The sequence below is a fragment of the Fukomys damarensis genome, unplaced genomic scaffold (assembly GCF_012274545.1).
Source record: "Fukomys damarensis isolate Sample0158 unplaced genomic scaffold, DMR_v1.0_HiC HiC_scaffold_24, whole genome shotgun sequence".
Taxonomy (NCBI): Eukaryota; Metazoa; Chordata; class Mammalia; order Rodentia; family Bathyergidae; genus Fukomys; species Fukomys damarensis.
In genome coordinates this window covers 4,361,690-4,377,092 of record NW_022900936.1, presented here as the reverse complement: position 1 = coordinate 4,377,092, position 15,403 = coordinate 4,361,690, and the positions used below count along the sequence as shown (strand labels likewise).

The window sequence follows — 15,403 nt, the reverse complement described above, 5'->3', positions numbered from 1 at the left end:
TTTGTTTTTTTTTTTTTTTTTTTTTTTTTTTTTTTTTGATTAACGGACATCCTGACAGATATAAGCGGTATCTCTTTGTGATTTGCTTTTTCATGTCCCAGATGAATAGAGATCACCTTTTCCTACAGCACACGTTGGTTGTCTGTCTTTTTTAGAGTCCTCCTGCTTCTCTTAAGTGAATATGAGCATCATTTTCTCTTGAATGAGGCACTGTGGCCCCACATGGGTTCAGTGTCTTTCCTGCTACCACCCAGGCCTGGAGAGTTCTCTATCTGTCTCTGTCCGCCATGCGGAAGAGTTCCAAGAGGGCAGGTGTCTGAGATGCGGTGGAAAGCCACTGTCCAGAACTTGGTTATCTCCTGTGGCACAGGGAAAGACTGAGGGGTTCGGTAACTAGTGCAGGTTTGGTTTGTGCCTTCAGAATTCTCTTCAGTGCAGACACATAGCATTTTAAGGGTGCCATATGCCTTATGATTCTAGCAAGCTGCCTCTTTCTTACACGTTCTGTCTGATGAAAAAACAAAATACTTAACCTCAGGGCCAGGATTTACCTAAGTGGTGCCACTGTCTGCCTTGCAAACACAAGGTTCCAAGTTCAATCCCCAGTACAAAAAAAAAAAAAAAAAAAAAAAAAAAAACTAACATCAGATTTTTACTGACAAATATTTTCAACATAAATGTTTTATCATGTTGGTCTACTGTTTCTCCAGGTACTATTGCATTTACATAAGATTAAGCCTGTTAGTCCAACAAATAGAGTTTTTGTCTAAGAGAAAAAAGAAAAACTCTCTGGGCCAGGGATTTAGCTCAGCGGTGCTGCCACCTGCCTCACAAGCACGAGGTCCTGAGTTTGATCCCCAATACCATAAAAAAAAAAAAAGTAAAACCCCTCTAACATTATTCACGTGAAACTCATTCAGGAGATCAGTGGGATAGAAAGGTTGCCTTTCCACAGGGGAGGGCTGGGCTTTCCCCCTGACCGATCCAAACTCACAGCAATCACAGCACAAATCATAGGCTGAGTGTCTGCGTTTTAGCTGCCAGTGACATTGAGGGGTCAGATGACCGCTCCGTGTGTGTGTGTGTGTGTGTGTGTGTGTGTGTGTGTGTGTGTGTGTGTGTTAGAGGGTGTCGGAAAGACACTTGTCTGTCCTGCTTACAGTCTGGCAAGCTGAGAGCAATCTAAGTTTCCCTGCGGTTTGATCAGGGTATAACTCACGGGCACATTTACAGAGGGGAGCAAGTGTGTGGGACGCTTAGTTTGGTGTGGGACATGCTTCATTTGAGGTTGCCGTCAAGAAAATGCTAATGGAACTACACAAAAAGTAGCTGGAGATGAGAATCTCAGCGCTCACATGACAGCAGCCGGCATGGGTTTGGGAGTTAGCTATGTATGTGTGTATATTAGTAATGCAGGATAAAATTAATTAGGGGATATCGACACATTCATCTATGTCTGGATCACTTTCCGTCTCGTTACTTCTTTCTTTTCCTCCCTCTCATCCTCTCTGCCAACTCCAGAAGTCTTCCTTCTAGTTTCCTGTCACTCTTATGGAAGTTCCAGAGCACAGACCAGCAGCACGGAGAGTGTCACACAGCGAGGCTCGAGCGTGTGGAGGGGCCGGAGAGGAGAAACGGGTCGAGGTGTCCGCGGACGGGCCTCACCCAGAGCTCTCCTGCTTTTCCACCTGGCTCTGGGTCTGCAGTTCTGTGACACCCTAGTTTGTCACCTGCAGAGTAGAAGTACAAAAGCTGTTCCTCGTGTGTTTGTCAGAATGGCTGTGATGGGGCGGCTGGTGGAAATGCTGCGTGGATGTATTGTGAAAGAGAGAAAGTCGCTTTTCGATAATAGTGCGACCACTGGAGTCAGGTATGAGTCAAAGGTGAAGGAAATAAGAATAGAGAGAAACCTTTGACAGCAGAGGTTGCAGAGTAGAGGATGAGGAACCAGGAGCACTTTAGGAGGAACAGAGAGAGAAGAAACAAGGAGGTAAGGAGAGTGCTATGGGGAGGGTGGCAGGAACAGGAGAATTCTGTGTGTTTGCTTAAAGGTAATCAGAGTTGGGTTTTCGGGTTTTAATTTATAATGGAAAAGGAGAAGAATTAATATATTTAGTTTAAAACATTCTGCGACCTTAATATTTTCTTGGGTAGGCATTAACTGTTTCACGGCTCACCCATAAATAGTGCCTTTTCTGCGGTATTATAGTAGGTTACTAAAATCTAGTATCTGCTCCATTTTTGGTGCTTTGCTTTAATGTAGGCCATAAATATTACAGTAATTTTAACAATCATTCTTTATGAATTCTGCATTCTTTTGGAAACAATATCATTGCATGTTCTTTGTTAATTCACTGATGAAAGAGCCGGGTTATACAGGATTATTGTCCTGTATAAGATTCTTGAATTTGAGCTAATTAAACTCTTGTGTGATTTGTAGCTTTTCATCTGTGAACACATCCTACTGATGGCAATCCCAGTTACATAACCTGTGGGAAAGCCTTTCTGTTCAGATACCAGGGCCCCCAGGGCCCACCCCTGCCTGTCCAGCTGCCCTGGGCTCAGCTGCTCTGTGAGTACAGCAGGATGACGGGAGCCTGTAGGACTTGCCCTGGCTCCTCACTAGCTCGGTCTCCCGTCCTGCTGAGTCTGCTAAGATGCACTTCCTGTTTCCTCGGCAGGGATCCTTGCAGCAGCTGTTTCATGTGTCCCCCAAAGGCAGGATGCAGTGACGGACGGACGAGAGCCCCGTGTAGGAGGGCGAGTGCTCGTCAGATCTCCTGGAGGAGCCAGGCCTTGGGAGTGGGGCCTCCGGAGTGAGTCTGCAAGTTGCCCCTCTGTTTAGTGTGGAGGGGTGGGGCTGTGGCCCTGAAAGAGGAGCAAGGTGCATCCCGAAGAGGCGTCGGGTTTCCGTATGGTGGCAGACCTGTTATCAGAATGGTGCATAAACCCCTGGCAGTTAAGAGCTGCCAAGCCTGGAGCCTCGTCCTCCCTCCCAGTCTCCACCCTGGGCAGACCAGAGCTGGGGGCAGGGGCTCTGCTTCCTCTGACTAGATGTGTGGGGCGTGGCAGGGGCTTGATGTGGAGTCGCTCATGTGGTCACCAGCACTTAGTGAGCACCTGCTGAATCCCAGGACGGCATGGGGAGGGAGGTGGGTACAGCTCTTGTCTCAGACGGCTCAAGCTGATACACTGGGGCCCTCGGATTTCAGCCCTCGTAGTGGGTCAGCAGGTGGAAGTGAAATTGATTGGGTGCTGTGACGGGAAGCCAGGGGTTTGCAGGGATGTCCAAGGCACAGTGTCCACTGTATTCCGAGGTTGGAGCACTTCCTCTAGTTGCTGACACTCGTTCACAGGAAAGGGTGCATGTGTTTTGGAGGTGGTGACTCTTAGCCACTCACTGGAGAAGGGAGCCCCTGTCCGTCGTCCATGCCCGAATCCCAGCTAAGAGGAGAGTCGAGCGGCGTCTGCAGGTGCTTGTGCTGTGCCCTCAGCCCTCTGGAGCCGCAGAACGGGTGGGGCACCTCTAGCGGCAGGCTGTGTGCCGGCTTCTGGCCCGGGCTGGCAGCTCTCACACGCTCATGCTCTCCCGGGCTTCCTGGGGCGCCCTCCTCACCCCTGCAGTGCTGGCCTGCCCAGGCCTCCCTCCGCAGCAGCCACTTCTCCTGAGCTGCACACCCTCCCTGGAGTCCGTCCACACCCACATTCCAGTGCCACTCCCGCCTCACTCTCACCCGAATTTTGTCCCCAAGCTCCACACAGCACCATGGCCTGCGGGTCTTCCTCATGTGGACACCCCAGATCACCACAGCATGGGGCACATCTCTCCCTCAGCACTTTCTCTGTGCTCGGTCTCCCCGGGGCAGGGGACGCACTGCACCTCCCCCAGCCAGCCTTCCCTTCCCACGTTATGTGTACTCTGTTGGTTCTGGCCTCTGTCACCCCTCCCTGTCCCAACGCTGCTCTGGCCAGCTGTAGCCTGTCAGCATTTCTTTTGAAGTTGCTGAGGAGTCTTTGGAAGATTCCTGTGCCATAGGCTTGGGGTCTCTCATGCAGCCATCTGTGTCCCCTGCCATGCCACACCACTGGCCTCGCAACCTGTAACTGCAGAGACTCCAACTGTGCTTAAGGTGCAATCCAGTTCCGTGCACTGCCTTGGTTTCCCTCTCCAGCCGCTTCTCTGGGCGTCCGCCACAGCTGACCACACCCTGTCACCCCATCACTCTGCACAGTTCTCATGGCCTCCAAATCAAATTTGGACTCGGAAAGATGAGAGATTTTCTGGAAGAGATCAGCATGAAATGAATCAGGAGAAGTCTGTTGGGACCTACACCGTGATGCAGCCGGTGCTGGTGTTGCCCTTAAGGTACAGAAGGTGCCATGGAGGTGCACTGGGGTGTCTGTCGGTTAGGCGGCAGAGGGGCTGTGGTGTGAAGGCCCAAGAGCGGCCCCAGCAAGGCAGAGCTGGGCCAGGCCTCGAGAGGGGAGCCCCCAGCGCAGTGTTGAGGGGTCCCTGGTGTCTGTGGACAGCAATCTGTACTGCCACAGGCCAGCGACAAGGGCGAAGAAGCTGGGGGCCTGGTGAGCAGAGGGAGCTCTACCCAGAGGTGTGGGCAACACGGGAGGAGCGGAGGAGAAGCAGGCAGGAGGGTGGGCTGCGCGGCAGGAGCCTCTGACGCAGAGGAGCTTTCTAAGTGCACGGTGGCATCTCAGCACCCATGTGTGTGTCTGGGCCGCCTCCAAGGCTCTCTGATCCGATCTCCAGAGAAGAAAATGCTGTGTCTTTCTAGGTCTTAAATTTACGCACATAAATCACCCCTTCCCTCCAACATGGCAGCATGAATTTAGCCTAGTGTCTGAATGTCAGGAGGCAGGATTAAAGAGGAGAAGTCTGTCCTTCTAACTGGGGCATTTTGGAGCTCTGCAGCACCACCTTCCTCTTCAGTGTGCCCTGTGGTGCACATTCTACTGTAAATTGACTTAATTAATTTCCAGAGATTTGGAGATTTCCAGACACCCTGGAGGTTTTCCAGATAGCTTTTGGATATTCCACTGTGATCAGAGAATATTCATGTATGATTCCCATCCCTTCCAAATTATCAAGACTTGTTCCATAGCTCCAAATACAGTCCGCCTTGTACATATTCCACACATGCACTTGAAGAGGAGACGTGCTCTGCTGTCACTGGGCAGAGCATTCAATAGGTGTCAGTACTTCCAGGCTGGTAGATAATGCTGTGAGTACCTCGTGCTTGCCTACCTACCTGATGTTCTCTGGACTTGCTCGCTTCTCCTCGCATCTGTCAGACTGCTCCCGAGTTCTGAAGCTCTGCTCCTAAGTATGCACCCGCTGGATGGACAGCGCACTCTGCCCATTATGCCCTGCTGTGGAGCGTTCCTCCTCCTCCCTGGCCCTCCATCCTCATCCCAGGTCAGCATTGATGTCAGGGTAGGCGCTGCAGGTGGGCTTTGATTAGCTTACAGCTGTGTGCAAGGTATGGTGAGAATATGCGGTGAATATCTACATTAGAAACATCGCAGTAAGAGGCACATTGCCACGAATCTTCCTTGCTTCAAACACATTTGTTTGAAGCCACTTTTGTTTTTTGGTTTTTTGGTTTTTTGGGTTTTTTTTGGTACGGGGGATTGAACTCAGGTCCTTGTGCTTATGAGGCAGGTGGCGGAACCATTGAGCTAAATCCCCAGCCCTGAAGCCACTTTTGAAGCATTGTTCTTGCCACTTTTTTGTTTATTTTTGTTTTTTGGTTTGTTTTGTTGTTGTTGTTGTTGTTGTTGTTGTTGTTTGGTACCAGGGAATGAACTCGGGTCCTTGTGCTTGCAAGGCAGGCCGCTGAACCGCTGAGCTAAATCCCCGGCCCCTCTTGCCACTTTTTGAAGCCGTTCTGGAAGCCTCTTTCCTGTTTTTCCGAGGTGAGATAAAAAATACAGTGACTGCTACTGCCCAGTGCCGTCCAACAGAAAGGCAGCTTGTAAAAACAGGACACTGCGTCCTCATCCACTGTTTTCACCAGATCTGGCACCGTGTGCCTTTGGTTCTTTCACAGAGTCAGCATGACCACAACAGGGAAACGTTTTAAATCGGTTCAGGACATCGAGGCAGCCAGGAGAACACAACTAAAGACACTCACAAAGAGGGCTCCAGAGCTGCTGCCCGAAGGGACAAGGACGGTGGGGCTAGTGTGTTGAGGTGGGGGGATTCCTGGCAGTGTGGTTTTTTTTATTATAATTACAGTACTATTTAGAAAGTTTTGACATTCACTGTATTTTTCAATCAGGCCACATGCTTTCCTTCCCCTTGCAGTCCTTTGCTGCTGTTGTCATATGCATTTTGCTTTAAAAAGCTGCTTTTTAAGAAATTGAAAGAATATGAAGGAAAATACCTACAGCTTTGCCACTCCTGGTGGTCTCTGTGCCTTCAGACCCAGATTCCCATGTGTCGTTGTCCCACCGAGGACCTTCTTCAGCACTTCCGGGGCAGCGGGCTGCTCTCAGCCTTTTGTCTGCGGCTTGGGCTCCCGGATGCGGCGTCTGCGTGGACAGGTCTGCCCTGGCCAGGCCCTGCCAGGACATGTGCGCTGCGCCCATCTCTGCCTCTGGGGTGTGGCACGTGCTGCCTTTCTGTTGCTTTTGAGGCTCATTATCCCCAGTTCTTACAGTGTGCTCAGTGAGGCTGTCTTCCTAAACTGTCCTTACCTCACATTTAGGTATTTGAGGCCATTATTTCTTCCATTACTTTTGTGTTCTCCTTTTAGGTCCCCAGAGACATGCTTATTGTCCCAGAAGTCACTGGTGCTTTTTCTTTGTTTTTTCTTTCATTTTTCTGTCTGTGTGAGACCGGAAAGTCCAACTGGGTGACCAAGGGTATGGGAAGCCTCGTGTTTTCACACTTTCCCGTCCTCCCCTCAGCAGGCCTCCAGGAGCTGCTGCGTGAGTTCCCTTCAGTGCTTTCCTCCGACACCTCTCCCTGCTTCACCCCGGGTTGGGTCAGCTGGCGCAGACTCCCGTATTTAACATTTCTTACCCATAAGCTAAACTTTCCCGAAAACCACACCAAGAGACCGTTCTTTCGGGCAGGACACAGGAGGGATTTCCAGCCCAGTAACGGCCCATCGGTCCTTGTCTGGCCGGGTGCCCACTCCACACAGGGGCCCTGAGCACGGCCTGACCTCCGACCCGGAAGCAGCTCAGAGAACAGGAATGCCACCTTCCTTGCCATGCACCACATTTGGTGTTCATGTCCTGGCTCCTCTTTCTCTCCTGTTCCATACTTAATTTCTAAATGAAACCTAAATTGCACTTGAAACGTAAAAGTTCTGTGTGGCCTCCTTTTTAATAGATGACACCCCACTCTGAGGCTCCTGTTATCCAGTCGTATTTCTGCTGCGCTTCCTGACATCTGCTTACTGTAACGTATTTGGGCATGTGTCGGAGCAGGATGACTGGTTGTGACTCAGCCTGCAGTACTTGAGAGCTGGCCCATCTGCCACACCGGCAGATTTTAGAAAAGGAGCAAAGCCATAGTTGGGCTAAGTGGCACCTTTCCCACTTCCGTCTGGATGTGATCTGCTGTGCACAGAATTGGGTGGAGAAATTGAGAAGTGGTTTTGGAAGCAGAAAGTGAGGAATCTGTTGCTAGGGTGTAATTCAGAAGCAGACGAGTTCGTGGAAGAAGCCAGGAGACGATGTCCTATCATGAGAGGGTTTCAGTTTTACTATAAAGGAAGAAATAGCAGTTTCTTTTATTAAGAAGCAATTCAAAATATAAAATAGCCTACTGTACTGTACTCGCCTGTTTCTTAAAAATCTAGGCATTTTATGTTTCAAAATCTGAATTGAAACCACTCAACAGAGGGCCTTCCCCATGCCCATCCTCAGGTCTGATCGCCCCGCTTCTGGACCCGACCCGTCGTGAGAGGCTGCAGTGGGCCCCCGGGGCTGCTCAGCCGTCACTTGTGGGCAGCCTGGCGCTGTGGCAGCTGTGCTTGGACTCCCACAGATGCACACAGGACTCACACCTCTGCTGCATACTGCTGCCAGGCTGGGTCGTCACCTGCCCACCCGTGTGCAGGGCTCTCACTGTGCCTCGGACTTTAGTGTATACGGTTCCCATGTGAAGTTCTTACACCAGGTAATTATCAGGTAGGGAAAGAGATTTGTGCGTTGTCATTTCCAGTTTCGGTAGAGAGCGGAGAGGCCCTCTGCACACATGCTAAGGAGCTGTGCAGCTGTCAGGTGTCCTTTGGGCGGAGTTTGGTGAGCTCTGTATGCATCAGGCCTCGAGAAATGTGGCACTAGGAAACCAGGCCTGTGGCAAGGGCTGTCCCCAGGGCATGTGATGTTCGGAGGTCTCAGTGCCAGGTCCTTGTCCCCTGGTCCTCAGCTACCCAGGGCTGAATTCCCAAGTGCCACTCTGTCCTTCCCTTCCTGCTGGGTGAGCGTGAGGTACCGTCCGGAGGAACTGGTGTCCCGAGGGATCCAGTCTGGGAACCATTCACTGTGCTGGCTCCCTGGTGACAGTGAGTGTGTCTACAGAGAATAAGAAGGGGTAGGGGAGGTTTTTGCCCAGGGGGAGCTGCACCCTCCTTCCCATCAGAGAGAAGTGCGTGCGTGGAAGAGCCTTCTTCCTAAGAAACCTGCGTCACCTGCACCCACTCAGTGCAACACCTCAGGGGTCCCTCAGCTGTGTGCAGAAGTGGTAGAAGGCCGAAGCCCTCGTTTTATGGAAGTATGATTGTACCTGAGCCCACTGCTCTGATTTTCTCCAATTCCCTGCACACAGCATAGGGAAGAGTGCTGTCTGCCCTTAGGACGATCAGCCACTGGCGAGCGCTAAGTCCTACAGCCTGCAGCAGGCTGGGCTGGCACACGAATGGCCTGGTGCACCTTGGACAGATGCTGCTGCCGGGGACAGGTGTGGTGAGAGAGGCAGACGCCAGAACTGGAGACCGCAGGTGTGCAGGATGCTGGCCCAGGCTAAAATCACATCAGAGGTCACAGCCGTTGGCGGCATTGTCACTCCCACTGCAGTCCAGACCACTGGTACAGGTTTTCTGCCCATGCGGAGGTGTGGACGAGGGAGCCTGTCTGCTGTTGGGAGCAGGCGTGGTGGGGTGGGGGCCCTGGGAGGGCCTTTGTCCTCCAGGCTCTTGAGGGTGAGGAGGAGGAGTAGCCCCAAGGGGTCATGGGAATCCGAGTGAGAAGCTGTAGGAAATCCAAGCACAGTGTTATTTCCTCTCTCTCTCTCTCTCTCTCTCTTTTTTTGGGGGGGAAACCATATGATTTTTAAGTAATCTCCTGGCACAGAAATGAGACTGTGGGTTGCTCACAGGTTGGGCTGACACGAAAGGGCGCACAGGGGAGCTTTGTGGAGATGGAAATGCTTTGTATTGTGACAGGGTGAATGCATTTGTCGAAACTTAGCCGATGGCGCATGGATTATGTGTGCAGTGTAAGCGTTGACCTTGCTTGACCTCCTCAGATGCGAACATCTGAGAAGAGCGTTTTTATTCATGGAATTTTAACCTCCATATATTCATATAAAATTCCTGGCCCTGGGAGATTTTTGCCAGCTGTAGTGAATCATAGAAGCTTTGTTTCTCTTTGCGTCCACCTGCCCGTATTTATACCGTATGTGTTCTTTCACTTTGCGTGTTTCCAGGGTTTGCCATGTTATAGCATGTAGCAGTGCTTCATCCCTTTCTGATACTGCACTGTATGGCCAGACAGTATGTATTCGTTTGCTACTTGATGGATATCCAGGCCGTTTGGAATTGTGCTGCTCGGAACCGGCCTACTCGGGCTTTTGTGTGGTCCGGCTGTTCTTTGCCATTGATCTGCTGGCAGTAAATCTCCCCATTTCTCCCCTTCTGAGAATGACTTGAATTTCCCTGCATTTTAAAAGATATTTTCCTTGGATTTAGGGTTCTTCCTGTCTTTCAACACTTTAAAAATCTCTCACCACTTCCTTCTTGGCCTCCATGGTTTCTGTTGAGAATCTGCTGTCCTGGGGTATTCTGCCCCATAGATGAGAGATCATTTGTCTCTTGCTGCTCTTGAGGTGGTTGTCAGAGGCTTGGCTACATCATGTCACCGTGTAGATTTTCTTTAGGCTTATCTGTAGGCCTGTCTTTTGCCCAGTAAGTTGAATTTCCATTCATTACTTTGTGGACTGTTTTTCAGCGCTGCCCATTTTCCCTTAGTGTTGGTCTCGTAGTCTGGTCCTGCCGTGACTCTGCTCATTTAGTTTAAGTCTCCTTTCTCTCGATCGGTCACACAGACTAATTTCTGTGTCATGTCTTTCAGTTTGCTGATTTTTTCCCATCTGTCCCTTCCATTCTGTTTCCCCAAGCTTTTTCTTTCAGTTATTGTATTTTTCAGTTCCACTTTTCCTTTTGTTCTTCATATCTTCTACATCTTTATGAAGATTATTTTAAAATTTATTTCTAGCATAGTTTCTCATTGAGAAACTTTTCTTGTAGCTGCTTTTGAACCCCTCATTGGTCAATTTTTAAAACGACCTGAATTGCCTAGGGCAGGCTGCTTTAGGCTCGGGGTTCTGGAGGCTCAGCACCCCAGCAGGATCACATAGACTCTGGCAAGGGCTCCTTGGCGATGTCACATTGTGGCAGGGATCTATGTATCGCTTCCTCCTTAGGAAACCACCAAGATTCAATCCTGGGCTCCACCCGGGTGACCTGGTCTGATCCAGTCATTTTCCAAAGGCCTCACCAGTAGGCCTTACTGATTGGCTGAGGTTCTTCTGCTCAATTTGGATAGAAGTTGCAAAAAGGCAAAGTGCAGTCCCTTAGTGTTGACAGTTCTGAGTGCCAACGGCTCTCCAAGTTTAGTGCTACAGCTCTGAGCTTTGATGCCGGCGGCCCTCAGCTCTTGCTGTAACCCTGTTACCTGGGTATCAGCCAGTGTGACCAGTTCTCCCAGCCCCTCAGCAGCCAGAACTCAGAGCTTCTGGCCTCTTTCTGGGGCTCCCTCGTCTGGGCTCTCCACGGAGGTCTCTGTCGCTCTCCAGAGCTCTTCAGCAGCTCTCTGGCTTCTCAGTGTCCTCGGGACTGGCTGCCCGTGGTTCGTAGTGCAGGCAGCCAGCCTGTGGACAGACCCGATGCGGCAGCGTGAGGGCGGTGTCGGGAAAGTGAGAGAGAGGAATGCTGTCCGTACCGCCAGAGGGGTGGGCCACACACCTGCTTGTGCCCTGCCTGCCCAGCGTACACCTGTGCTCAGTGTCCTGGCTGGCAGAGCTCGGGCGGGATACTTATTGCTCACCAGACCACTGGGGACATCTGCAGGGATGGCAGAGATATCTGGAGCAGTCATGGGCAGCCCACCCTCAGACGCCGCCCCCAGCAGACCACTCGCTCTCCCTTGCTGATGCAGCATGGGCTTATTTCTGTTGGGCTGCACCTGTCTCGTGGCTTTGTCATGGCGTGACGTTTGGGAAGCCACACAGCTCTCTCTCTTTGGCCTGTCTCAGAGAGGGAGGGGAGGCAGTGTGACTAGAGGACAGGGACAAAGCAGCAGCAGACAGCTCTTTCTGGAATGTTCTGGGAAGAGAAGCAAGTGCTCTAGAGGGTAGCGCTCCCATTGTTCTTAGGAGTTGGCGAGCCCAGGGTTCCTGCGGCTGCTGGACCGGTCCGTGTTCTGAAGTGCTGTAAAGCCCAGTTCGAGGCCTTGCTGTGGCCTCGCTGTGGCCCAGAATCCACAGAGCCCTGGAAGTGCCCACTGAGCCCATGCGGTGGCTTCCCTCAGAGCTTGCTGCTATCTGGACGTCCTGACAGGAAGTAGTTCGACTGCATCCTAACCGTACTGACTCTGTCACAGAAAATTTCATCAGCAGATGACAGGGAAGATCTGTTCCATTCTTAGTTCAACCATTATACATTTTGGATGATTGGGTGGAAAAAAAATAACTAAATCATTACCAATGTGTGGTCAGAGATCATTTGTCACGAAGTTGTATTACAAATTTATTGCATATTCTCATGGCATCTAATGCAGAGAGTATGCGCACAGAAATAAATTCCGCATCATATTTGATAATTTATTTGAAACCCTTCAACAAATTCATCATTTAGTGTTTTAATACTCTGAAATTTATTGTGCTTTATTTTAACTATATAATTCAGGTTCCTTGTAGTCTCCTCTTTGTCCTTCTAGTCTGCCCTCGTGGACCCTACAGACGCCACACATAGCATTTTCTCTCGGGGGATGAGTGGGTTTGAGAAGCATTTCCCCAGTCTCCACAGGAAATGCCTCCTGGCTTCATTACACAGGAAGAGCAGTGTGCTCACACTTCCTGTGCTCCCAGGATGACGTCGCATTTTGGGTCCGATTAACACTCAGTGTGTACATTATAGTGACTGCTTTTGCTCAGAGCCACGCCACAACTGTTTTCTTTCCTTCCCGTTTATATCTCTCAGTTAATAATTTTCTTGTTTTGTCTGTATATTTATTTGTTATCTATTTAACCCCAAACTCTCTCTCAGCTACTCATCCAGCTCTCAAGATATTCCATTAATAACAAATGTTTTAATGATTGCATGGTCCTCAAGTAGATTGCTACATTTAAAGGTGGGATTTGGGGGTGGCGGTTCTAGGGATTGAACCCAGGGCCTTGCACTGAGCTACATCCCCAGTCCTTTCCTATTTTTTAAATTTTGAGACAAGTTCTTGCTAAATCTCTTAAATTGCCCAGGCTGGGCTTGATTTCCACCTGCCTCAGCCTTACCGGAGTGCTGGGCTTCTGCGTGTGACCGCCACGCCAGCCTGAAGACTCAGTGACTTGGGTGCTCAGCAGGGTGGGGCTTGGGAACTCGCCTGCAGTCTGTGCTGTGCACTTTGGTTGTATTTTGGAATTTGTCCTGTTGGGTCCCTCACAAGGCACGGAGGTGACTTGTCTAAGGGTAAGGGTCCACACGCTGTGGAAACGGAGCAGGCAGCAGGTGTCAGCAGGCCTTTTGTTTACTGAGTCTGCCGTTACCTGATCAGAAAATGAGTCCCCAGTCATCGGGGCAGGGGCAGGGAGCCGGGGAGAGGATCCAGGTCACGCATTGCTGCTTCTGTTTCGTTGTTTAAATACACGTCGATGTATCAAGTTACAGTCTACACAAAGGAAGCTTCCTTCGTTAGGTGTAAGGTGCAGGTCCCGTGTAGCCGCTCCTTGGGGACACAGAGCAGCGCTGTCACCTCAGTCACCGCTTCCCTTCTTTAAAGTCAGCCTCCTCCGCCACGGACCCTGGGACCGTGGATGTTTTCTTTTTCTTAGTTTTGCCATTTCTAGAGTGGCGTATAAATAAAATCACGCAGTGTGTAGACTTTTAAGCCTGGCTTTTTTCTTTAACGTGGTTTATTTGAGAATAATCATGTGATTGTTCATACCAATTTCCTGGTGTTTTTTTAATTGTTGAGCACTTTTTCATTGTATGTGAAGGTACCATAGTCAGTACTTTATCCACTCTTCCATTCACGGGTAAAAAGATCACGTATGTTTGTGTGCAGGATTTTTTTTCTTATGAACACAAGTTTTTGTTTTCTTGGTTGACTACTTAGGATTTGCATTGCTGAGGTGTACGGTAATTATATGTTTCCATTTATAAGAAACTGCCACACTGTTTTCCAGGCCGATGTACTATTTAACTTAACCAGTATCGCACGAGAGTCCCAGTTGCTGCGCGTTCTTGCCAGCACTTGCCAGTCTTGTCCGATTATCCTCATTTTGTATTTTAGCCTCATGATAGGGGTATGTGATGTTTCGTTGAGGATTTAATCTGAGTTTCCCTAATGACCAGCGGTGCTGAGCCTGTTGTCAGGTGCTCGGACCTAGGTTCCTTACAGATGCAGTTTGTTTTGTTTTGCATGCTTTCTCCCAGTCTAGTGGCTTTCTTCTTTTCCTTGTCTTAACTGTGTCTTTTGTAGAGAAGATACTGATCATCTTGGTGGGACTTTTTGTTCTTTGTGGCACCAGTGGAGCTTTTAGTTTTGTATCTTAAGAGTCTTTACCTAACTCACACTCACAAGGATTTTCTTGTCGAAATGACACAGTTTGGGTTTCACACAGGCGAGTTTTCTGTGTGTGACTTTCGTATACGAGGGTCTGCGCATCCGCGCGCTCAGCTCTCCAGCGCCGTGTGTCCCTTCGTGACGAGCTGCGCTCGTAGTGACCCCGAGCGTTGATGGCGCTCAGGCTCGCTTCTCAGTCCTTCTGCTTCATTCCCTCTGCGTCCCTTCTCTCCTATTCCACTGCTCCGTCACTGTCGTCCTGAATCTGGACCGTACACCCTCAGGCATCTTTCCTCTTCAAGATTGTTTTTTTTGGGTTTTTCTTGTTGTTTTGTTTTGTTGGTACCGGGGTTCAAACTCAGGACTTTGTGCTTGTGAGGCAGGCGGTGGAACCACTGAGCTAAGTCCCCGGCCCTCCAAATTGCTTTACTCGTCCCACTCCTGTGCTCTCCCAGACAAATTTGAGAACTGGTCAGCTTCTGTTGGGATTACGTTGGGATTGCATTGAGTGTGTGAATTGATGTGGGAGAGGGAGGGACTGGGGTCCCCCTTAACCCTTCACGGGCACTTGCCTCAGTGATCTGACTTCCTCTATGAACTCCCTGTATGAACCGTGCTTTTCCATAAAGAAGTGACTGTTTCTGGTTAGGTGAAAAGAGTTTTCCCAGCTGGTGAGCCTGTCATTCAGAAAGGACTGTCTGGGCAGATCCCAAAGACACTCCTGTTTTAACAGAAACATTCCCTGTCTCTCTAGACCCAGATGCAGAAGTGTGTCTTCATGCCCTGCGGCTTGTCCAGTCTGTGGTTCTGGAGCCAGAAGTCTTCTCCAAGTCAGCCTCGGAGTTCCAGAACTCACTGCCCCTGGAGCGCATCCTGGCCATGTCCAAGAGCCGCAACCCCCACCTGCAGGCAGCAGCGCAGGAGCTCCTGGAAGACCTGCGCGCTCTGGAGTGCCATGTGTAGTGCCCAGCCCTCACTGCGTTCAGTCACCATGTACCACACACTAGAGGGCCAGTGGCGGGGCTAGAGGTGGACAGGAAGAGATGTGTGTCCGTCTGCACTTCCTCCTGGAAGTGACACCCGTGGCAGAGGGGGGGTCAAAGAAGAGTCCATCCTTGTGCGCTTCCAGAAGAGGCTTTCTTGGCCGGCAGCCTGCCAAGGGGGTTACCTGGAAACTGGGAAGTCACACAACCATCTGCCTCACGGTTAGCGTTTTCCTGAAGTGCATTTCATTCTGTCTCTGGTAATTATAATTAATCCCCCCAAATGCAGGATTGTCTTTTGGTGAACCTGTGATTCCAATGACATTGAACATTTTAGTTCTATATTTTTTGTGCCTCTTTTATTTTTGAATAAAGCCAGAAGAGTCAGC

General features: G+C 50.2%; 1 protein-coding gene across 12 annotated transcripts in view; it reads left to right on the top strand.

Moving 5' to 3' along the window:
- Positions 1–15,403, top strand: part of Hsf2bp (heat shock transcription factor 2 binding protein) — a 70,985-nt gene extending 55,582 nt beyond the window's left edge. For 5 of the 12 annotated variants that reach the window (XM_010636516.3, XM_010636514.1, XM_033768175.1 and 2 more), the window contains 2 exons: positions 2,682–2,816; positions 14,786–15,403. In XM_010636516.3, the coding sequence (XP_010634818.1) occupies positions 2,682–2,816; positions 14,786–14,994 (344 nt within the window). In that variant the 3' untranslated portion in view covers positions 14,995–15,403. Of the gene's footprint in view, positions 1–2,681; positions 2,817–4,172; positions 4,367–7,896; positions 8,161–14,785 lie in introns of all 12 variants that reach the window. The other 7 variants (XM_033768178.1, XM_033768176.1, XM_019209358.2 and 4 more) reach the window with 5 other exon arrangements.